Source organism: Notechis scutatus, chromosome 2 (genome assembly GCF_049901735.1).
Source record: "Notechis scutatus isolate UNSWTSFEM ecotype Mainland chromosome 2, rNotScu1.2, whole genome shotgun sequence".
NCBI classification, from domain to species: domain Eukaryota; kingdom Metazoa; phylum Chordata; class Lepidosauria; order Squamata; family Elapidae; genus Notechis; species Notechis scutatus.
Window position 1 is genome coordinate 172,955,582 of NC_142010.1, and position 25,825 is coordinate 172,981,406.

The following is a 25,825-nucleotide window of genomic DNA, read 5'->3' on the forward strand; positions in this document are numbered from 1 at the left end:
TTTTCAGGAAGGCAGAGAACAGCGAGAAGTCTACGTTCCTGGGCTAGCTAGCTTCTTATGGTAAGTCCCTGGTTTTTTATACCCTTTTCTCTCTTTGTAAGTTGATTTTGTGTGAGTGTTTGTATTTGTGCCTAATGTTTCAAATCCTGTTTAAGTTTGTCTTTATTTCTGCCGGAGGGCAAACTCCGCGGGGTGGCCAGATTGTATTATTGGTTTTCTGTAATCTCTTTTAGCTTTAAGATAGTTTTTCATATTTGTTCTTGTGGCAATCTCCTGTCTGTCCCTTTTGTAATTTATATTTTGTGTCTTTTATCTGTTTGTTTTGCTTATTGGTATGTCCTGTGTTTGTAAGGGTTTTCTAAATTATCTTTTGTTTCCTTTTCCTATTTGTCTAGTTTTCTTAATTACTTAGGCTTTTGTCTATAGGGATTATTTAATACTTTTTATTTGATTCCTTTTCCTATGTAAGTTTATTTTCTGGCTGACCTGATGTTCCCCTTGGGCTTTTCCTGTTTTTTGTGACACTACTGCCTTCGTGAAATTCCCTTTCCACATATCAAACATGAAAACATATTTCCCATTGCCACCACATACGTGAATAGGCCCATGACTATCTGGACTGATTGTGAAATTGGGCCAAACCTGCCTTCTTGTCTACATTAGAGATGTGCATTCAACTTTTTTTTTTTTTTTTGCTTCATTTCTGAATGAAAAGGAAAAAAGATGTAACACTGACTAAAAGGTGCAGAACAAAATTGTTCATTGAAACACTAAAAGATAGTCCATTTTTTGCAGATATTAACTGCAACCTATTGAAAATGTATTTATCACAGCTGCTATCTGAAGCAGCTGTAGCATTAACACTCTTTGTGGAACTGTCTTAACTTATTTGGACTCATATTTATAACCAAGCGATAAAGTCCTTTAAATGTGAACTTGGTGTATTGTTTTATAAAATGCTACTTCTGCAGCATAACAAAAGCCAGGCAAAGAGCTGGATTTTCAGATTTGTGCTGGAACTCGGGAAGATGAAGAAGAAGAAGCACCAAAGGATGAACGCAATCTTGAAGGTCTTGCTCCTTAAAAAAAAAAAAAAAAGTATTAATGTTAGGGATACATGGATGGATGGATTGATAAAGAAAAAAATGCATTTAACCTTCATAGGTTAGTGCTGAAAGTCCTCCCCTCCGCCTTTTAACTATTTGTTAACCGTATTTTAATCATTCTTGGTCCTTTTTTAAATTTGTAACTTTTAGATGATGTTTTTATGGTTCAATAGGTTATTATACATAGCCCAGAATTCCTCTGTGAGAGAGATGGATGGGTTCCAAAATGTAATCAACAAACAAACAAATAAAGAAGTTAGACAATTAAAATATAGACACATACCAGGAAAGTTGCTGCACCAGAAAGCTAATCTGTATCACTTTCTTTAATTTTTTTTTATCAAAATTTATCCTTTCTAGGAAATTAAACTGGCTCAGTTTTGCAGAAAGTTTGCAAAATCTAATATTGGCAATTAACAGGAAAAAGTGAAAAAAAATAATGACAAGCTTTTGGTCCTATAGTGTAGAAGCATATGATTAAAGCTATTCGTTCTCTTTTACTCCCACTTTTCAAAGCTAGTTTAATCTCACAAGGGATTCATAAAATTAAACTTTATTGGAATATGTGGTGTGTGTGTGTGTGTGTGTGTGTGAGTGAGTGAATAAAATGCAATTTACAATTCTTGAAGCATCCAATAACTGAAATTAATTGAATTAAACAAAGAAAATATAAGTTTTTCCCCAGATTACAAGTTGTAACCGACCTGTTCCAAATCATCTACACCTCGTTTTTGCATAGCACAAAGACTTTCCCAAGGAAATATTATGATCTCAAGAAGAAAAAGATATCCTAATGCATATTTATTTTTCTTGCAAGCTTTCATTTGCTACATTTGCACAGAGAAGAGAGATAAGAGACAAACTGCAGTTCTTGGCTGAAACTTCTAGATCTGGGTTCCAAAAAGCCAAATGACCATTACATGGAAGAGAGATACGGGAAACTTTATTGTCATGTGTTGATCTCCTGCATTTTTGCAGCCCAGATATGGTAACCCTATTCTCAATAGTTACTGCAAGGAATGCTTATCAAGTGATACTAAATCAAAATGTAGGAAGGTTGTTTGGGATTAGTACAGTGAGTGGACCAAGCCATTGTGTTCGATTAAACAAATCAAGATTAAATAAACTTGGCAATCCACTATTATTCATATCATCTGAGCGGGAAACATCACACACTACTGTAAAATTTAAAATGTGCATGAGGATATTTTCTCAATTTAAGTCCAATTAAAAATATGCAAATGTTTGATTTTTTTTTAATCTCATCTGATAAGACATTAATAGAAACCGTTCTTAGGAAACCAAAGATTGAAAACTTATATGGAAACAGAACTTATGATTCCCACTGTTTGAATCCCAAGATATACTGCTGGGGTGGGGGGGAGGGAGAAGAAGAGACTACAAATATTTAAGCTGAATTCAGGGGAAAAATAACACTAAACATTTCTTGAAGTTCTGAAAAGATGTCAGGATAGAATTCACTGGATTATTGGAATGTTTGCATTTTACTGGACATTTTCTTAAGGTTGGTTTTCTCTCTGCCCAACTGTGTTTCCAACAATTAGTTGAAGGAAGACATTTGGAGACCTTGAAAAAATTGCATGTTCTTGACCTCAAGATGGATTTTTGCAACTTAGAATCTGGCCAACCCATTGTGGTGATAAAAGGTACCCCCCCCCCTCTACACATGTAAACTACATTCACCACCAAACCTATGAGATCTCCCACCCCCTTATGTATGGACTGGTTAAATTGCCATTGTAAGAAAACATTCATAGAACTCTGAATTGATCCTGAGTGGTGACAGGGAGAAGAGTCAGAAACCTTTGGCCCAATAATCAAATTGTTTCTGTTCACTGACTGTATCTCAAAGATAGCATGGTTAGCATGCTCCTAGTGCTAATTTTAAATGTATTGTAGTTGATAAGTGCTATACAAAAATAATGTTCAGAGAAACAAGACTGGTCTTTAGGAGCCAGTATGACAAGAAAAGGCAAAATGGGAGGGGAAAAAATGAGAAAGCAAAGATAGTCACACTTTCCTTAAATAATTAAGAATTGTTAAATAACAATTGGGGAGGGGGGAGCAAACGAAGAAAGAAACCAGATAAATATAATTTGTAGGCAAACATCAACATTTCTGGAGAGGCCATTCACTAGCATAATAACGAATTGTGGGTATTACTGATAAATTTATATAAAAACATCTTTTAGCTCTGTTTTATAAAGAACAAGTTGAGAGATTGCTTCTTTAATGGATTTACAATCTAAAACAGTCCAATCTAAACAATCTAAAACTATCTAATCACACTTGGTCAAATAAAGCTATTCTATTCTATTCTATTCTATTCTATTCTATTCTATTCTATTCTATTCTATTCTATTCTACTCCACTCCACTCCACTCCACTATCCTATCCTATCCTATCCTATCCTATCTTATTTTCTATTCTTCTAATTCTATTATTCCACTTCACTCCGCATTCCCTTCCCTTACTTTCCCTTCCCTTCCATTCCATGATATAACCAATTCAGAAAAAATATAATACTCAAAATTTGATCTTAAACTTAAGGGCATAAACTGGAATGATTATTATGAATTTAGGAAAGTTGAATATTCAACTTTCTTCTTATTCTTGTAAACTAGGACAAGGTTTCTAAAATTGAATTCTGTTTACTTCAGCACAGTAAAATGAAATTGACTTGATTGATCAAATGCCAAATTCGCCACTCTGGAAGAAGCTAAGAATGCACTCTGAAAAGGATCTGTCACTGTTTCAAATAAGCTTTCTTTGCAGCTACTAATATGATGCCTCACTTGACACTGAGTTCCTTCATAAAGTCCTCATATTTCTCCTGATTCAATTTTCATTTGCATGCATCTTATCAGGCTTAAGGAGTTGCATCACAATTGAATGGAACACGGACATGAAGAACATGGGCATGGATATATTGTAAGTGATTACTTGAGAGCAGGAGCACCATCACAGCTGCCTCCATGCCTCCCACACTTGTCCATTTCAGACCAGTGAAAAATGGTTTTACATGTGTATGTTTGTATAACTTTAACGTTGATCAACAATATTTTTTTCTCTCCTTCTTGCTGGAGGTTGAAATGTGGTGTGCAAGCATGTGAATTTGACCTGAGCAATGATAACTAAAGGAGGTTTTATAACTATAACAGAAAGTGATTTATTTATTGGAAATACATTATAAGGATGGGCAAAGCCCAGCATCTAGCTACCTACATCCTGCAAAGAAAAGAGTCTACATATGACAGGAAAGGAAGTAACCCAAGATTAGCAATCTTTTAGCCAAAGAGCAAGAAAAATAATAAAGAGGGAACACAGAAGAAATCCTGAAATCTCTATTTACTCTCTACTACTTGTTTGTATTCTGCTTCTGTTCCCCTGTTTTCCAGTGTTCCTCTTCTATTACAGGCAACTGGTTTCCAGGACTTAAATTTACCTCTTGGTCCAAAACGCTGAAGATAGCAATGGGTGCAATAAGGCTTGTCATCATGCTGTTAAAGGAGATGAGAAACAAGATCAATAGTTATTATTATTATTATTATTATTATTATTATTATTATTATTATTATTATTATTATTATTATTATTATTATTATTATTGTCATATGTCATTGTTACATTAGCAATTGCAGAGTAGTAGTTTGGCTGCCAAGGTACCAGCTCTGTTGAAGGAAACGCTCATGTGCTTCCCATGGTGTGTGCCACAAGAGGATGAGCTGGCTTTGTACCAGAAAGAAAGACAAGTGGTTCTTCTTACAACATCATCCAAGCCCCCCCCCATGAGCCCTTTTAGACTTGGATCATTTCAAATCCAAGCTGATCCATGTCTGATAATTCCATACATTGCATACAGCCAGGAAGGTTCAGAGGGCAGAAAACTGCCTGCCTGCACAGAGCACTAGCTGGTTTCCACTCCTCTGAAATGGTACCTGTTTATCTACTTGCATAGAATATACTTAGGTGGACAGAAGCTGAAGCGAGTGATGGGAGCTCACCCCGCCTCGCAATGCTAAGACTCGAATCGCTGGAGCATAAATAATCTCCAACGTCATTAAGCCACTGAGCCATCGCGCCTCTTACAAGATCCCTTGTTGCATATTTACTAAAGATATTCATGGACCGTTAAATCCCATGGAGGCTGTTGTACCGCATGCTGATAGTGCATAATATCTGAGGATAGACAATAGGATTCTGATCATAAGTATTCCAGATCATTGGAATTTATATCACATGCCACTGGGCTAAAAGCAAAATTACCACTTGAAGGCAAAAAGAGAATATGAATCAGTCTGAATCTGGAACAAACATGTCTGTGATGTAAGAGATGCTTCTGCTGGAGTTCTGGCGAGAAAGATTGATTCTAGTATTATCCATGCACACACTTGCTATCCATCTGCTCAATCTGAGTAGGATGGATACATTTGTCAAGTCAGTTTCTCGCTGTTCCACCTTTTCATTTTATCTACAGCAGTAGGAAGGTTTCTCTTTTTAAACAAAAAAAAAGTCTGCAAAAAAAGAGTCCTGTGTACATTATAATGCACATTTTTCTAGCAGACCCTACTTGAACCTTTTTCCTCTGAATTACTCATATACCTGCCAAAAGATGCTTGATAGTTTAAACCGAACCCTCCTCCAGACACTTTGAAGTCCACCCAGGTTTTATTTTCTTTTTGAAGTCTATTTTCTTTAAATCAGGTGCTAATGGGAAATTAAACATATGTGCCAGTCCAACATATTTGGGTATTTTTTGGGGGAAATCCACTCAATAAATTAACAAGACATCCTCATTTCTTAGTATTAACATTTTCTCAAATTCCTGCAATGTCCCTTTGGGGGGATAGAGGAGATCTGCCATTATGCCTCCCCCAAATGTTCTTGTTAAGGAGATTTAAATTCTGGCAAAGATGTGGGTGTAATCATGCAGAGTAAAACACATGGCTGTTGTTACATGGGGAAACAGGATAAAAGCTGAAAACTTAGTAAGGAATTCCATGTGGAGAGTTCAAACAGTTATGACTGAGAGACTGGAGTTGTACTTTAGTTTTGTATTTTATTTTCTCTTTATTAGGAGGGTTTACTCTGAGCTCAGCACAATGTTAAAGTCATTGCCAGTTCAGTCCCGCCCTTTCCCCCATTCAGGATAGATAGCCTATTCTTCAAGGCCGAAATGCAGTGGAGCTACCATTAGCACCGGGGTATGTTTTGCCCAGAGAAATTGTGTTGGTGCTGGTAGAATGTAGTGCTTAATTCAGGGGTGGGATTCAAATTTTTTAACAACCAGTTCTGTAAGTGTGGCTTAGTTGGTGGGCATGGCTTAGTGCTCATGTGACTGGCTGGGTGTGGTCAACTCAACATCACTCACATAGAGGCACGCATCCCCTCGCCTGGCCTCTCATGACTGTGGGGATGCTGCAACAGTCGTAAGTGTGGAAAACGGTCATAAGTCACTTTTTTCAGTGCCATTGTAACTTTGAATAGTCATTCCACACAAGCAAAGTACCAGCAAAGCAGAAAAAAACCTCCAGAGATGTTCCAGAGACAGGAAGTCTAGTCCTGCCAAGAATGTAATAAGGGTTAATGGAGAGGCAGTTTCTGTAAGCAACACCAGAATGTTTCCTTCCTGCCTTCCTTACAGGATTAGGCCAGTAATTTCTTCTAACAACCGGTTCTCCGAACTGCTTAGAATGTTAATAACTGGTTCTAGCGAATAGGTGCAAACCTGTAGAATCCCACCCCTGACTTAATTTATAAAATGCTAACTAAGACTGAATCTTGAGTTAAAGTCTTACCATAATTTACAGAGAGTCATTGACGCCACCTGTAGGTCTATCTGTGTCCTCAGGGTCACCTGAGTAGTGCAAATCTAATTTGAGATGCAGACAACACAGACTCATCCCCAACAGCCTACGCCTGTCTTCAACAGGACACAGGACAGAAAACATCCTGCAGCCAAGAAGGCTTCACACCCATTTGCACTACTCAGGTGACCAGATAAACCTCCAAGTGGTCTCAATGACTCTCTAAAAAGAATGCAAATGACCTGCTGCCTGCAAAGAATATAATCCTTCCATTCCACACCATCCAGTCAGAGCTGAAGAAGCTTCTTGGATGAGAAGCGAAACGTCTTCAAAGAAAAAACAAGAAGTCTAGTTGCCTCCTGAAGAAGCACATTTGCATTCCCTCCTCCTGATTCCTGAGTTTTGGAGCCTTAAAGGATCTTGTAAGAGGGGAAAATACTTCTTCTCCTCAGTGTCTTCAGAGTTTCAGAAGCCTTGGCAAAGCAAACAGGGATGAAATGCCAGTTTCCATTTTCTCTTCCCTGATGGACCTCCTTTCCAAAGTGCCAGATTGCTTTGCTTTTTTTTTCTTCATTTCTTCTCTCCCACTCCTCCTGCCTTTGTGTAGCATGGGGACAAAGAGATTTTTCTTGCTTTAAATTATGCAGCAACCGAGACCAGGTGGTGATCTTCTCTCATTGCTCATGCTTTTGAATCAACAAAAGAGAATACAAGTGGATCATGTTTAAGCTGCTTCGGAGCAATTGTGGGAGTCCCTTGGTTTCTAGGGCTGACGAATGGACACAGATTGAGAGTTGATCTATAGAGCAATCGTGTTTTGCAACAATTTCCAGGTTGCATCATTGAGAAGTCATGTTTTTGCACATGAAACTTCATGACTTACTCTTCAGTGCTCAAATCATCATTGACATTAATGTGTAATTGATAAACAGTCTGGGTCCAACCCAAGCAGTTCAAAAATGTGTGCTCTGCTCTGGATTGTATTTCCTAATCCACACAAAGAAAATAAACCAGGGGGTTTATAAGGGTCTATATATACAATTACAAACACACACACACACACACACACATTAATGAGACATTATAGTACTGGAAAGTTGTTAAGAGATGCTACCCTGTTTCTCCAACAATATGGCCTCCCCCAATAGGAAGTCCCAGCATGTTTTATAGGCATGAAATGAAATTAAGCCCCTCCCCCCCAAATTAAGGCCTATATTAAAACATGTGAAATGGGGGGGAATGGTGGGGGGGGGGGCTTGCCATTAGGAAGTACTTTTGTTGCACACCCGGATATGGTGCTGCCTGCGTTGACCCCGATACGAAGTGTCCCACCAACGCCGAGGTCAACATCCAAGCTGTTGCCGCCCGCCCGAAGATGCAAGGGGGAATTAAGTCAACCCCGAAAAGACAACCTAGCCATTTTTTCAGGGCTCAAAAAAAAAAAAAAAAAAAGACCCGGCCTTATTATATGAGAAACACGGTACTTAAAAGTAGCCATACATCGTCTATAAAACCTTATATACAAATCCCACCATAAAAACGAAACTGACAATAACTAATAAAAATTATTCATCATCTGTTTGGTCTATTGATTTGGTTTTTGGGGGAGGGGAGGCGGGGAGGAATAGATGGCATTGAGCTTAACTATCTGGCCAGAGTCACAGGTGCCAATCTTAAAAGAATAATGTTCATGCTCCAGCTTCCCACGTGTGTAGAAACTGATGTTTAAGACTGTAATGATTCACTTAAGAACAACTACCTTGCTTAGCAATGAAAATGTTGGGCTCAGTTGTGGCTGTAAATTGAAGAGTAGCTATACAAATCAGTTTGGTCTAGGACAACTCACCACAGCCAACTCCCTGTGACCAATTCACTACGGCCAACTTGCCAGAAGACAAAAGTTACATAATATTGAAGAAATGGTGAAATAGAATCATCAAAGAAAGGATGGAAAAGGGGGGACAAAATGAAAGGTGAATGACAAAAATTAAAATAATTTTAAAATAATTTTAAAATAATTAAATTTGTTGAATTGCCCTATGCCAAGTTTTCCCATGGTGAATTGGCCCGTGTCAAGTTGGCTGTGGCGAGCTGGCCATGGTGAATTGCTATGGCAAATTGGCAGTGGTGAGTTTGCCAAGGCAAGTTGACCATGGTGAATTGTCCCATTCTGAACCTGTCAGGTAGGCAGCTACGGATTCTTCAAGTAGCAACCTAAGCATCTAGTGGAGGATAGGTTGAAGAAGGCTTGGATAGAACAATACGAAGGAAGGCCGTTAATCAACCTTCATAAACAGTTTCCTTTCTGAAGAGATCTTTTTGACTTCAGGTCCTTCTGAGCAATGCTTGTGCTTTGTAATTTGATCATATCTATGTTATTCCAGATGAACCTAGAAAGTTATATTAGACCAGCTCAGTGCATTGTTCTCCCTCCGCCATTACTAACTCTGATGACAAGCACTGTCTCTCCAGAGAATTTCTGCAGCCAATTTCTGAAAACTTGCTTGGGTATTTTAACTCTGTCTTCACTGTTAACTTCTGTATATTTAACATGCCCTGCTAAAATAAGGCCATTCATAATTACCAGCTTCATATCATGAGAATTTAACTCAGGGGTCTTCAAACTTGACAGCTTTAAGACTTGTGGACTTCAACTCCCAAAATTCCTTCTATAGTCATGTTAGCTCAGGAATTCTGGGAGTTGAAGTCCACAAGTCTTAAACTTGCCAAGTTGGAAGACCTTTGATTTAACCCTTTCCTCCCTGGCTGCAATTTTAGTGAAAATTCCTCCTCTGAAACTGATATTTGCATTAGGGTGACCCCCATCAAAAGTAGAAAAGATACTCTCCATATAAACTAAAACTTTGAAGGAGTCATTCTTATGAGCAAATCAAAAGGTCCAGGGTATGCAGTGAAGCAACCAAGATGGCAAAAGGGCTATCCATCAGCATCCCCAAATAAGCTAAATTCTCTTAGGGGACATTTATGGATTGCTTGGATTTTAGTCACTACTAGCACTGATGTTGTTACCTAGTTTGGGTAAGAAAACAATCAAGTTCAGGGAGCTCCAAGCAGGGGTGGGATTCTTCCAGTTCTATAGAACCGGTTGTTACAATTCTGCACAGTTCAGAGAACTCGCAAATCACACCAGTGGCTGGCCCCTCCCCTCCCTACCCACCCCACCCAGGAGGCTTCCTTGAGGCCCAGTCAGGGGTGGTATTCAATCTTTACATATATATTTACAATGTTTACGTACAAGCCACGCCCAGCCAGTCACATGATCACCAAGCCATACCCACAAATTAGGCCATGCCCACAGAAATGGTTGTTAAGAAATTTGAATCCCACTCCTGGCTTCAAGCCCCACATTTCAACCCTGAACTACAAATATTCTCCTGTATTGGTAGTCATGGTTTACCAACCTTGAACTAACAGTATCAATGGACTTAAATAGTCTACAATAAGGAAATAAAGGAAGAGATCAAAAGGTGCACCTTATGCATTTACAGGCTTCCAAATAGATGTGCTATGATTCCATGAATAATACCAATATTAGAGTTAAACCAGGGTTTCTCAAATCTGGCAACTTTAAAACATGGGGACTTCAAAAGCATACTGGCTGAGGACTTCTGGGAGTTGAAGTCCTCTTGTCTTAAAGTCGCCAAGTTTGAGAAACATGGATTTAGAACTTTGCCAATGAAGAAAAAAGACTTAAGGAAAGGCTGTAAAAAGTAAATTTCAGGAATTGGGCCTTGCATCTTTGTGCTCAGTGCGCATATTTTTGCTTTTCTTCCCAAAGCATTTTAAATGTGGCTGAAATGATACTATTTCTCCCCTTGCTGTGTCAGGGCCATTTTGTATTCTATGAATTGTTCATGCATCCCAGGCAGAAAACTTGATTTAATGCTGCAAACTGGATCAAACATTCTTAAGGAAACCACTTTACAGTGATAGTAAGCTTAATTTGATGCTTTGAATTCACCCAAAAAGGAAGTACGTTGGAATAGATTCTCCTTTCCTGTTACCCAACAGAAGGAGTCAATCCTTCACAGTTCCCTTTCCTGAAATGGAATGATGTTGTTTCATGGCTCTGGCTTCTTTTCTGACCAACCAATAAGACATAATCTATTGCTGCTGCAGAAGTTGGAACTTCTGCATCATTGGCTCCAACTTAGCATCACTGAAAACAACATGATACTATCGTTAACTTGTGTCAGTTCTAATAACCGTGTCTTAACCCAACAGTATAATTTAAGACAGGGGTCCTCAAACGTGGCAACTTTAAGACTTGTTGAAGTCTTAAAGTTGCCAAGTTTGGAGACCTTTGATTTTAAGAGGAAATCATTAAGGTTTTAGTGCTAGAGGCAGCTTGGAGATACCTGGCTATCTGGATTTAGCCCATGCATCTTTTCCAATTATTATTATTATTATTATTATTATTATTATTATTATTATTATTATTATTATTATTATTATTATTATTTTTCAGTGAGGTGATGTACAAGACCGACCCTGTCTGGGTTTGGAAGGTAAGCAAGATTGAAGGGTCCTTAGTGCTCTCTGAGCTTAGTTGTTTCCTTGCAGACATTTTACTGCCCAAACTAGGTACCATCATCAGTGCTGGTAAGCATTAGTACTTGGATAGAGACCATTAGAAAAACCTCAGAATTGTAGGTCAGATGGCAAAGTTAAAAACAGCAACAGGAACAAGGCAAACCATGTGCCTATTACTATCAAGGAACTGCATGGTTGTGTCCATCTAGCCACGTGGGGTTTATTAACTTGACTATCTTTACCTGGTTTTTATGGCATTCCGTTATTCATCATTGCAGAGAGATTGAGCAGAACTGGTGCTATTCCGAGTCCTTCCTCTGCTGTCAAACTTGGTAGGCCTTTACTGTAATTAGTCTCTTTCTCCATGTAATCAAGTGCAATCCACATTCCATCACAGTCTACCTGCCCACTGAACCATAACTGAATGATCAGGGAGGGGGAAGGAATAAGTCAGACAGCCTTAGAGCTACTTAAGGGGAACAACGTTTAGATCTCACCAATCATGCTTTTACTTTCTTATATGCAAACAACGATTGAAAGAAAAATCTCTCCAGAAAACCTGGCATCTTGGCCAAAACTGACTGAGTCCCTGGTTGACGTACATGAAGATGCAGTGAATATAGCAGAGGTGGTGTTCAGCAGATTCTGACCAGTTCTGGAGAACTGGTAGTGGAAATTTTGAGCAGTTCAGAGAACTGGCAAATACTAGCTCGGACTAGCCCCGCCCCTATCTATTTTCTGCCTCCTGAGTCCCAGCTGATTGGCTGGGTCTTCTTTTGTTGCCCTACACAGGAGAACGGAGCTGAAAAGCAGGTTAGTGGGGTGGGGAGGGAATGGGATTTTGCAGTATCCTTCTCCTGGAGTGGGGTGGGAATGGGGATTTTATAGTATCCTTCCCCTGCCATGCCCATCAAGCCACACCCACCAAGACATGTCATGCCCACAAGCCACGTCCACAGAACCGGTAGTAAATTTTTTTGAATCCCATCACTGTTATGTAGAGATATAAACAAACGAAGGTTCCCCTTGCAATATGTTCCTCTACACACATTCACTCACACACCACTGCACACCCACATTCCATTCTGCTGGATTTAAGTTAACTCGAGCCTACATATTTTTCCTGCCCTTTCCCTCTCTCCAAGCCAAAAGATGAAAGCAATCTTTGCTGGCAAACCAATTCCAGGAAGCCTTTGAAAACGGAGCCCTCTCTCAGGAGAGATTGCTGTCAGGGTATCACAAGTTACAGAAGGAGGCAGATGGGATGGTTTGCTCTGTACCTCAGCATGCTGGCCAGGGGTGAGTTGCCGTTTGCAGTGGTGGCACTTCAGGCAGAGGGGATGATAGTCCTTGCCGAGAGAACGCCTCCGCTCAGCTGTTAAAGAGAGGGGAAAGGTATGAATAATTGCAAAGCTCCAAGCCCCTCATTAATAGGAGAAGGTATGTGGAATTCAGCTTTGATCTGCAAAATGTCTTGCTGGAATTTCAGAATAAAAGGAGTAGAATCTGTAGAAAGTTAGCCCACCCTCCCTTCTCCTAGAAGAATGAAATATTCTAGGAAATATTAAGAAGGCTGAATATTATACCTCCTTGGATGAGAAAAGGAGATACATGCTCTTGGAAAGCAGCCCCCACCTTTGTTAATAGCCCCAGAAAGACTGGACCATCCTATCTACAAGACAAAAGGCTGGGCCAACTTATCTACAACACAAAAGACCTTCACGTCAGGACATAATAGGATTAGCCCTCCACCCATCTCACCACATGGCACCTGGGAAGATTACATCACCCAGCAAGATTCAACCAAGCTGGGACTCAAGACAACCTACAAAGTTACCCCTGCATGGCCCCATGGGAGTCTGACAACCAATCAGAATACATTTCTTTCACAGGAACAGGAAGCAAGTTCAAAGCCCAAGAGAGGATCTCTCTCTCTCTCTCTCTCTCTCTCCCCCCCCCATATGCTCAATTGCCCAGGACCTCAAACATGTGGTCCTGTCCACCATTAAACCATATTTCTAAACATGTTTCCAGTGTCTTTCTCCCTACTTGGAACTGAACCCAGATGGACATTTCTTCCAACAAATCTTTTAATACAGAAGAAATTGGCATTTCCCCCTGTTGAACCCTACCCGTTTCTCTTTTATAATTCCTATATTTGGCTCATAACAAATAAAGATACCATTCTCTTCTTTAACTTTTAGATGGATTAAAATCGTAATTGTTTAATGGATTTCATTTATGTTGTCCATTTCCACCCCCCTTCCATTTAATTGTGTCTGATTCTTGGAGATTGCCTGGAGAAGTCACTGCAGTTTTCTTGGCAAGGTTTTTCAGAAATGGTTTGCCACTGCCTCTTTTCTAGGGCTGAGAGAATGTGATTGGCTCAAGGTTACCCAGCTGGCTTTGTGCCTATGGCAGGACTAGAACCCTGCAGTCTCCCAGTTTCTAGTCTGATGATTCAACCACTACACCCAACTGACTCTGCTATCCAATTTAAGGGCATGTAAACTTTTTTGAGGAAAGATTGAGGGCAAAAGAAGAATTGGATGACAGAGAATGAGGTAGCTGGATGGAGTCACTGAAACAGTAGGCGTGAGCTTAAATAGACTCCAGAGGATGGTAGAGGACAGGAAGGCCTGGAGGAACGTTGTCCATGGGTCACGATGGGTCAGACATGACTTTGCAACTAACAACAACAAAACTTTTGAGACTTTAGGGACATTTCCCCACCTGTTGTAAGAGGGAAATAGCTTTCTCTACAGAAGAAAAGAAGAAATTTGTAGGCACATTTTTAAAAGGACTGCTGAATTTTACACCTTTGCCATTCCATGTGTGCAGCCTAGCTGTGATTGTCTGCCAGCAACTGAGATTGCACAAAATGCAAAATGCCAGCCTGCAGGAACAGGGAAGGGATTGTTTGCAGTAGATCAGGGCCAATGCGTCATTCCAAGAAGTCATAAAAAGAAGATCCCTGCTTAGCTCAGTCCGCCATTCTCTGTCACAAGGTTGCCAATTTTGTACAGTGGTGGGATTCAAAAATATTTACTACTGGTTCTGTGGGCATGGCTTGGTGAGTGTGGTGTGGCTTGGTGGGCATGGTAGGGAAAGGTTACTGCAAAATCCCCACCCCACTAACCTGCTTTCCAGCTCCGTTCTCCTGTGCAGGGCAACAAAATAAGACCCAGCCAATCAGCTGGGACTTGGGAGGCAGAGAATAGATGGGGGTGGGGCCAGTTAGAGGTGGTATTTACTGGTTCTCCGAACTACTCAAAATTTCCACTACTGGTTCTCCAGAATTGTCAGAACCTGCTGAATACCACCTCTGGTGCAGGTGGAGTACAGGCAGGAGGGAATAACTTTCTCTCATAGCAGGCCAGAAAGCCTCCCCAAAAGCTTACAGCATTTGGATGATGTAGCTAGAAAATTAAAGGCAACCAGGCAGACTGACTGGATAGGAAATTCAGCAATCCACAGGCCTCAGCTGATCAAATGTCACCATTGCCATTCTGCCTCCCTCTCTGTAGAACATGGACTGGCCACGTCCTATCCAGGTAGTCCTCAACTTTCAATTGTTCATTTAGTGGCCATTCGAAGTCACAATGGCACTAAAAAGCGACTTATGACCATGTTTCACACTTATGACAGTTTCATTATCCCCATGATCACGTGATCAAAATTCAGACACTTGCCAACTGATTCATATTTATGATGGTTTCAGTGTCCCGGGGTCTTGTGATCACCCTTAGTGACCTTCTGACAAGCAAGCAAAGTCAATGGGGAAGCTAGGTTCATTTAACAGCCCTGTGATTAACTCAACAACTGTGATGATTCTGGATTTCCGGTTTGGGTCTCTTCAGTGGCAGACCGAAATCCGCGATCGTGCGTGGTTTCGATCTGTGCTCGCTGCTTGGATTTGGGGCTGAAGCCACCCCATAGAGGTGGTGAAGAGGAGGGAGGTTGCTAGCTGAGTGGAGGGGAGACGCATCTCTCCTCCTTGACTGGTCTAAACTCCCTTCCCCGAAGGCGGTTGCAGCGGTGGTCAGAAATGGCCACCTCAAAGAAGAACCCGACTGGATAAGATTGTGCAGGAGGAAGACAAAGAGGAAAGCAGGACAGACCGGGCTAAACAACAGAGAACATCTAAGCAAGGTACCCTGAATCTAAAAGTACCTAGAGGGATACTTCTGAAAGAAGATCTTTAAGCAGCGAAGGAGAGAGAAAAGGAGGTTAAAAACCCTTTTTTACCTTTATATTGACAATTACAAATGGTATGGAAAGAAATTTATATTAATCTATTTTGACACTAATAGGCAACCTTAAGCTGAAATCTAAGTGTCAAAAGGAGAATAAAGATTTTTTCTTGGTCATTTAAAGCCCTAAAAAGGAGAAGAGTAGAGGCAAAAGGGTGGGACTTGGAATAATGGAAAAATTGAGTGCCACCTGGAAAAATAAAGAGGATTAACAGTGAAACTTTGAAGAGACTTCCGAGGATACATTGTAACTGAAATCTTATTAAAAGATACAGTAACCCACGGAAAGGAAAAGTAAAGGAAAGAAACAAGAAGGAACAGTCTGGGATCATTTGATGATTTTAAAAAAAAGTTTTTGGCATTGGTTTTTTCTTTCTTTTTCTGTTTTGACTTAAAGTCAATTGGGTGGTTGTTCAAAAGTGTTTAAAATGCTATCAGTCCTGGAGGAATTGAAGATGAGTCTTAAAAAACAGAAAGGAGATGCAGAAAGGGGAGGAAGATCCTTTGGCTCCGTATTTGAATTTTTTGAAATGGAGATCCTGAACTATGAAAAGCAAAAGGAAAAGCTTCAAGAGCAAGAAGAAGGGCAGGACAAAGAAGAAGCCATTTTCAATGATCAAATAATGCAAAGTGTGGTAATAAGGGGAAAAAGGGGGAAAGGAGTTAAAAGTTTGAGATCAAAGGGAACAGCCAAAAGAAAAATAGTCTGAAAAAGAACTATAACAGCAAGGAGAAGCAGAAAAGAAAACTACAGAAGGGAAAATTAGAGAGAGAAGGGTATAAAAAAAGGGATGAGAAAAAGGGGGGAAAGATAGAAAGGGAAAGAATTTATGAGGGACAAAAACAGGAAATAAAGAAAAAGGGGAAAAGTACTAGGATTAAAGGTATTTGCTCAGCTAGAAAACACAGAGACAATGGTTAAATTAAGTTAAAAGTGAGGATTCTGCAAAGGTACAAAAGATTGTGTTGTGACAGTAGAATACTGTAATGAGTTAGAAATGAAATAAGTAAATAATCTATGAGATAAAACTGTATTGTTATGTAATGGTATGTTTATTTATAATTAATGCAATAATAAAGAAGAGAGGGAAACATTGCAATTGTTTCTAAAGATTGATAAAATATTGAAAAGAAATGTGAAAGATTTATAAGGAAATTTATACCAGTTATTAGAATGAATTTGAATAATTATTTTGCTTATTAATAGTAAATAATTTATAAGATAAAACTGTATGACTATCCAATGGTATGCTTATTAACAGTTAAGTAATAATGAAGGAGGGAGGGAAACATTTCAATTGTTCTCAAAGATTGATAGATATTGAAAAGAAACATGAAAGATTTACAAGGTTCATACCACTACTAGAATGAATTTGAATAACTATTTTGTTTACTAATGTTTATATATTTATATTGTTTTTGCTATGTTTTTAGATTTTTTCTTTTTACATTTTCAAGGGGAAGTACCAAGCAGAGTCTGAATGATGAGATCTACATGATATAAAATAGATATTAGAAATTTGAATGTTATAATTTTAGAATGCACAAATTCAATGTTTAATGAGATTTCATATGATAATAACAATAAGATTTAAAGGCGTTGCACTTTGATTGGCAACCATAGGGGGAATTTTGCTTCTTAAGAATGTTGGAAGAGAACATATGAAATTGTAAACAAGACAGACAAAAGTATAAGTACAGTGAATAAAAAGATATAGAAATTTAGGTAAAAGAAATACAATTGAATAAGAAGAAAATGAAATAACCATAAAAGAAAATTAAGAGAAGTAAAGGGAGAAATAGTGAGAAGTTGGAAAAAGAGTAATAAGATATGAAGTTGAATACATAAGATGAATATGCATATGAAATTGTGTCTGTATGGAAATGTGATAACCTGGAACAATGCTGTACTCAAATAAGATGTTTTATTTGTTTTGTTAAAACTCAGTAAAACTTTATTAAAAAAAAAACAACAACTGCAGTGATTCCCTTAACCACTTAGAAAGGTTGTAAAATGGGGCAAAATTCACTTAACAACTATCTCACTTAGCAACAGAAATTTTGCATTCAGCTGTGGACAGAAGTCTAGCACTATCTGTAGTTCCAGCAAAATATTTTGGCATATTTATGTGTAATTATTGGTTTTCAGGTAATGCTATGGTAACTTCCCTCACTGGGTGCCCTCTAGATAAGGGCATCAAAACTCACCTCAAGGCTTTGTTAGCTGGAAAAATAAGACAAAATATCTTCAAAATTGACACCGTTGTTGTTGTTGAAGCCGTTGTTTTATTTATCTTTAGCTTTAACTCTATAAAAAAATTCCAGGGCAATGAAAACTAAAACAGATATAAAGCAACGGTATGCCCCAAGGGTGCTTTTTGAAGAAGCAACAGTACTTTCTGGTTTTTTCTTGAAGATGTTTTGCTTCTCATCTGAGAAGCTTCTTCAGAACTGCTCAAAATTTCCGCTACCGGTATGCTAGAACCTGTCCAAACCAGCTGAATACCACCTCTGATTCTGGTAGCCATTTCTAATTCTAATTCTGGGCAATGTTCATTAGAATGCTCAGTGAAGGTGCAAGGAGTGAATGAGAGAAACAAGAGCTAACAGAGCACTGCACATCAGAACAACTAGACACAAGGACAGTTTTCCCCGAATGCCATCACTCTACTAAACAAATAATTCCCTCAACACAGTCAAACTATTACAAAGTCTGCACTACTATTACTATTAATCTTCTCATCACTCCTTATCACCCATCCCCTCCCACTTGTGACTGCATGACTGTAAATTTGTCGCTTTATATTGACTGTTTCCTAGTATGATTTGATTGCTTATTGTACCCTATGACTATTATTAAGTGTTGTACCTTATGATTCTTGACTCTTGACGAATGTATCTTTTCTTTTCTGTACACTTCCTTGTGCGTCCAAACACACTTGGCCAATAAAGGTATTCTATTCTATTCTATTCTATTCTATTCTATTCTATTCTATTCTATTCTATTCTATTCCATTCCATTCCATTCCACTCCCCCCTCCCCCCTCCCCCACTCTACTCTACTCTACTCTACTCTATAGCATGAAAAGCACAGCAAAATCAGCAGCCATTGCAAGAGCCACGAGTAAACCATGGCTGCAAAAGATTTAAGTCCCAACCACAACCCACAATGCTTTCCACTTTGTTTAAGATGACTGTATTATGTATGTGCAACCAGCTTTCAAGCACTGAGAAGTTTATGGGCCAACAGCGCTACCCACACTGAGAATAAAATGTCTACATCTTTAGCAATCCAAGCAATTCGTGTTCTTCATAAAATCTATTACAGATATTTAGGGGATCTTTAGGATCATCTTCTGGACCCAGTGCCTTTCAGGTAGTCTGTGTTGGACATCAACTTAAGCCAGCCGTTCTACAATTTTTTGCAAAGCTGTATAGTTGGGACTAAGAGTCGTGGTGGCGCAGTGGTTAGAATGCTGTCCTGTAGGCTAATTCTGCCGACTGCCACCAGTTCGATTCAAGGTTGACTCAGCCTTCCATCCTTCCGAGGTGGGTAAAATGAGGATCCAGATTGTTGGGGGCAATTGGCTGACTCTGTAAAACTGCTTAGAGAGAGCTGTAAAAGCACTGTGAAGCAGTATATAAATCTAAGTGCCATTACTATTGCTAGTATACCCTTGCAGTTTATCCTAACTCAGAGGGTTTATGTTCTTTGTCTCATTGAGCCTCTGGAGGAAGGACAGAAAATGTGTGTGTGTGTGTGTGTGTGTGTGTGTGTGTGTGTGTGTGTGTGTAGGTATGTATGGTATACGTTCTATGGGGTAAACTGCTTTGATTAATGAGCTTGAGACAAAGGCAGGACTGCACCAGAGGTTGGGAAGGAGATGCAAAGGTTGCACCTGATTGGTCTCTGTTTATCACCCCCAGCACATCTCACCTGCCTTTAGCCAATATATTAAAACATACATTCAAAACATAGGCAAGCTGTTACTGACAATTATTTCTCATAGAGTTTTAAAACCTTGAAGAAAAAGGTGGAAGAAATTCCATCTGTTTCCTTCCAGGTTATTTTTAGCTTTCATCCTATGTGCCTTCCCTTGGTAGGTACTGTCTCTGATTAATAATGGAGCCATCTGATTCTGGAAATAAATCTGTCAGTGTTTTGTCCCATCACCTCCCTGCAGGATGCACTGGGACTTATTAAATGCATGATGCATCAGTCACACTTTAAAACCACCTCTCCCCTCCCCCCCCCCCAATTCGTTCAATTGCAGGGAATGCTGCAGTCCTCTATATTCAGCACCATGCGTTCTCGCCTTTGGAAAAAGGCTGTTCGGCACAAGCTAAATGTTGCACTGCCCTTGTAGAGGTGAAGCATTAGTAAGCATGCGAGCAAATGCCCTGGAGAAAAGCTCTTTCGCATCAAGAGTCTGCAGAGGGCTCCACTTCCTATCAAATCAAATCTAATTCAGAAAGCAGTGCGGCAGCTTTGCTTCTACGGTACCCACAAACACCATACCTTGATCCCAAACCGTCTCTTCAGGCAACAGGGGGAGAGGTTGATCTGGGAGTGTTGAACTATTTTGAAGTCTGACTGTGATTTTTTTTAAAAAGGAAGTTACAATGCAGTTGGAAAGAACAGCACTTTGAGAAAGGGTGTACGTGTGAGGACGGAGAACCAAAAAGTTGTGTATGAAAGTGAAAGCATATCAAATAACTGCCTTATTTACCATTTACCAGATCCCTGGAATTCTGTTGCAGCAGGATGGGAAAACAATCCGGTGAGAGAATCTGAAATTGGTCCCATCAGCCTTTTTAATAGACAAGGGGAAACAAAATCCAGAGAGCTGTTTCTGTTTTTGAATCCCTGATGGTTATATTTTCTCCTTGCTTTGCCAGCTCTCATCAGCTTGTTTATTTTAGTTCAGTACTGCCCTTACTGAATTTGGTTAAATGCCATAAATTTTAATCAAACCCTTCAGAAAATGGCACACTCCAGAGATGTTGGATTTTAGAATATAGAATTCACTCCTTCCTTTTCAAAAGCAAATGATAAATTAGATAAACAGACAGGCAGACAGACAGGCAGGCAGACCAGGCAATGGATTACATAAAGGATCTCTTGGTGTGATATGAAATGGTACAGTAATGAAGCCTGGAAGTGCAGAAAAATGTCTCACGGCATGGATTTACCTAATCATAAATTATAAGGTGATCTATTAATATATAAGAGCCATGGTGATGCAGTGGTTAGAATGCAGTATTGCAGGCTAATGTTGCCAACTGGCAGCAGTTTGATTCTAACTGGTTCACAGCAGAGGTGGTATTCAGCAGGTTCTGACCAGTTCTGGAGAACCGGTAGTGGAAATTTTGAGTAGTTCGGAGAACCGGCAAATACCACCTCTGACTAAAGATTTTACAGTATCCTTCCCCTGCCACGCTCACCAAGCCACGCCCACAGAACCGATAGTAAAAAAAATTGAATCCCACCATTGGTTCACAGTTAACTCATCCTTCCTTCCATGGTTGGTAAAATGAGGTCCCAGGTTTTAGGGCTCAATATGCTGACTCTGGAAACCACTTAGAATGGGCTATAAAGCACTATGAAGCAGTATGTGAGTCTAAGTGATATTGCTATTGTTAATATCACCAAATAGTATTAGTGGAAAAAAACATTAAACAAAGAATCAATGACAGAGGCAGGCTGGGATTTGCATCTCAGTAGACAAATGATACCAAAAGGCAAAAATGATGAAATGGGCATATGGCTTTACAAAAGGCCTAATTAACAATTGCACACAGTGGCCCCTTTACTTTGGTGTCGCTGTCAACAAGAACCTGAACAAGCTGCCATTTTGCTTATGTGGGAACTGGAATTTACATTTATAATTCCCGTAAATGCCTGTTAAATTGAATAAAAAATAAAGGCCGTTTTAAGCTTGTGTGATACACTAACCCAAAACATTTAGATAAGGGACTATGATGGCTATATATTACATACTTATTAATTAGCTTTATGTTTTAGTATATTGAGCAAACACAACATATAAAGAAGGCAGAAACAACATAGGAACAACCAGAATTACACTGGGGCAACCTGGACAATACCATGCTTCACGTTCTTATTACATCCACAAATATTGTCCCTAAGAGTTGCTTTTTCAATCAGCTTTTCCCAGGATAAACTGGTCTACAAAAAAAATTAATGTTCTATTAGCGCTATACCAAGCTGCTGTCTTTTTTGATGGATTAAGACTAGAAGTGCTTAAGACACAAGAGAGTCAACATGACGTAGTCACCGCCAGGAAGTCAAACTATCTCAGATCACTGATTCCTCTAATTCATGATGGTCCATCCAACTTTCAAAAGACCTTAGGCACCATTTTCTTTTTCTTTTGATTGTGCTACTTGAGCACCTACTCCTTTCCCATAACCTAATTAAAGCCATAATCCTAAAACCTAACTAGTAGGGCCGTGTGATTTCAATCTGAAGATTTAGCACAAAGGAAAATGATCAAATTTTTCAAAGCATCTTCTGAAGCAATATTTAGAGCTGTCCGATCAAATCAGACACCTTCAAATGGATGTTTATTGAATGTCTTTCACAACTGAATTTACTTGAATCCAATCAACCCAATGCGGATCAATTCCGAGTGTCAAATCAAATCGATTCAGTGCTTCAAATCAACGCAATGATCCCAGTAAATTGATCCAAGCTGAATACCAGGAGACCCTCCTCAGCTAACAAAGCAACATGGCCCAGGGACAACAGTGTCAATATTCTTTTATAAACGGAAATGAAATTTGACTTGTGAATCTAATACCATTGAAAGGAGGTTGGGACATTCAACACTACCCCCCACCCTAATATTTTAAGGAACTTGACTGTCCATCTAAATAATTTCAAACAAATAAGAACACATAGATACTGTCAGAGACCCAGCAGGGGTGTAAAGACTATTCAGTATCTTATACTAAAGCCATAGGTATGCAATCAATGAAGTGGGTCTTAAGAAATAAAGTCCTTTCTTTAAATCCAGGACAGTTCATTTGGAGAAAGCTGGGAGAGACAGAGAGAGGGGCCTTTGGAGTTCAATGAATAGCAAGCATCCCACTCAATTGTAATACTTTGACAGACTTTGAAAATAAAATTGATGATGTCCTGGAAGCTATTCTCCCAAGCTCACGGACAGAATGAAAGTTGAGGTGGATTGGTTTTTGTTTGATTATGTGTTGTTTTGGGGGTTTGGGGGGGAGGGAGTGTATTTATGTTTGTTTGTTTTTTTAAACTTGTAATTGTTTGCAATCTAGGGTCTCTGGGAAGTGGACAGCAGACCAGTTCTGGAGAACCAGTAGCGGAAATTTTGAGTAGTTCAGAGAACCAGCAAAAACCACTTCTGACTTGCCCCACCCCCCATCTATTCTTTGCCTCCCAAGTCCCAGCTGATTGGCTGGGTCTCCTTTTGTTGCCCTGCACAGGAGAACTGAGCTGGAAAGCAGGTTAGTGGGGTGGGGTGGGAATGAAGATTTTGCAGTATCCTTCCTGTTAGATTGCGGGTAATGAGACATGAGATGGAGTCAGCTCAATAACGATTTCTTTATTTCTCTAACAGGACTCTGCTGCTGCAGCCGCGGTAGCTCCTTTTACAGTTGGGCTGCTTGCGGCTGTAGCCAGTGAGGGCTGTTCAATTTCCTGCTGCCGAGGACCAACCAATCACAAGTGAGTATGTTAATACATAACACTTCCCCTGCTACGCCCACCAAGCCACACCACGTCCACCAAACCACGCCCACAGAACTGGTAGTAAAAAAATTTGAATCCCATCACTGGTGGGCAGCCTATAAAGTGTACAAAGAAATAAATACCTCGGGATGGGAGAATGTCTCAGGAGGAAGAGGAACTGTAGGAGACATTACGTCTTCGAGGGATAAACAAATATCCTCTTATATTAAAGGAGGTGCACCAAAAAATTGAATTCAAAGTTTACTGAGCTCACCTTAGCCATAAATGCCAGCTGCGTTACTTTGGGCCAATCGCTCTCTCTCTCTCAGCCCAATCTACCATTCAGGGTTATTGTTATTGCAAAGAAAACAGGAGGAGGAAGGTATGTTGGATATATTCACTGCCTTGAATTATTTGTAAAAAATAATAAAGCCAGGAAAATAAATAAACAAACAAACAAACAAATAAATAAATAAATAATATTGAGGGATTTGATTATTCAAAGCATATACGGTACTTATGGGTGTGTGAGGGGTATACTGATCGCCTGATGACTTGCTGGTATGATGCAACGTTTCAGACATCACAGAGTGTCTAGACAGCCTGGTAAGAGATGCTGGGAATAAGCCAATGGATGCTGGCATCAGTTATGTAAAGAAAACAGGTCATTCTGAAAGGAAATGTTAGGTTGTTTATTAGGGTGCTGAAATCCAGGGCTACCAAGCTGGTTTGCTTAGGAAAAAAATGCCTGTATAACCTGGGGACATGGGTTAGAGCTACAAAATTTCATGAGGGACCTTTGGGGGCAAATTAGGTTTGTAAAAAATAAATGGGGTTGCTCTTGGATCCGGGTGGTACTAAATTGCAGGTGTACATTTAAAGGGTGGCACAGCAGGTTCCAAACAAATTCGTGAGGATAGGAAGGGCAGGAATCCATTTAAATCAGGACGCAAGCATTTGATTTAAATGGTGCAGAAAAGAGGGGGTTAAAGTATGTGCTTTTCTAACTGTTGTCTCAAGGTGAGACAATGTAGATCTAAGAAGTAAGTGTAGCTGAGCAAAACAAAAACTCCACAAAATCGCAAGGGTAAAAGTGCAAGCCACAGTTCTAGCAACCACTGCAGAAACTGGATGAATACAAATCGTCAACTGGGCCAGGGTTATCTCTGGAAATAAGTTATAGAGGAAAGACTGGAAAAGAAGCATTAGAGGTGCAATATTTCAAAGAATACACAGAATCCCATGAAGTAAAAAAAAAAAAAAATTACAAATGGAAGGAACTCTTCTGCTGAATCATTGCAGGTATCTTTATTCATCCTTCAAAAGCAAGCCAGTATTATTGATAGTAGTTTTCACTAGTCGGGCTGAAAAGGTAAAGCTGGCCACAAATGGAAAATGAATTTATCTGACAAAGAAACAATGGGAAACAGATTGGAAAAATGAATGTTCTGAATGGGGAAAACAAAGTAAATTTCTATGTAGCCTATGAGTCAATAAGGGGAAATGTAAAATTATATTTAATCCTAAGTAAGTCCAGAATCTTGTTCAAGACTTATAAGGTAGAATGATAACCAGTATTCTGTACCGGGGGGGGGGGGGGATTCTACAGGTTCGCACCTATTCGCTAGAACCAGTTGTTAACATTCTAAGCAGTTCGGAGAACCGGTTGTTAGAAGAAATTACTGGCCTAATCCTGTAAGGAAGGCAGGAAGGAAACATTCTGGTGTTGCTTACAATAACTTCCTCTCCGTTAACCCTTATTACATTCTTGGCAGGACTAGACTACCTTCTCAGGAACTTCTCTGGAGTTTATTTCCCCTCCTTTGCTGGTACTTTGCTTGTGTGGAGTGACTATTCAAAGTTACAATGGCACTGAAAAAAGTGACATGACCATTTTTCACACTTACGACTGTTGCAGCATCCACACAGTCACGAGAGGCCAGGCGAGGAGATGCGTGCCTCGATGTGAGTGATGTTGAGTTGGCAATGCCCAGCCAGTCACATGACCACCAAGCCACACCCACCAACTAAGCCACACCCACAGAACCAGTTGTTAAAAAATTTAATCCCACCCCTGTTCTGTATCCTTTAAGAGATCCCAGTAGTCACATTTTACTTTGGAGGAGTAAACTCTTCCCTTGCTCCTCCCTAAAAACTGTGGTTTGAAAAAGAAGGTCCATTTGTTCCATAATGGTTGAATATTATTTAAAAACACAAGAACAGAATCTTGATTAGAAATTACTGTATATCTCAAAATGATAAATACTCACTAAAGTCCAAGAAAAAAAAAAACCTGAGTCCAAGAAAATACCAGAATGATTAATGAACAAGATCAGAGAAATCTGCTCAAACCAGAACAGA

The 25,825-nt window shown here is 39.5% G+C and overlaps 1 protein-coding gene across 1 annotated transcript in view; it reads right to left on the reverse strand.

The window, feature by feature from the left end:
- Nucleotides 1-743: 743 nt before the first annotated feature.
- Nucleotides 744-25,825, reverse strand: part of LOC113415439 (cysteine-rich protein 1-like) — a 42,974-nt gene continuing 17,892 nt past the window's right edge. The window contains exons 2-4 of the mRNA XM_026672846.2: nucleotides 12,769-12,863; nucleotides 4,573-4,627; nucleotides 744-1,079 (exon numbers count right to left, since the gene is read on the reverse strand). Of these exons, the coding sequence (XP_026528631.1) occupies nucleotides 1,003-1,079; nucleotides 4,573-4,627; nucleotides 12,769-12,863 (227 nt within the window). The 3' untranslated portion in view covers nucleotides 744-1,002. The remainder of the gene's footprint in view (nucleotides 1,080-4,572; nucleotides 4,628-12,768; nucleotides 12,864-25,825) is intronic.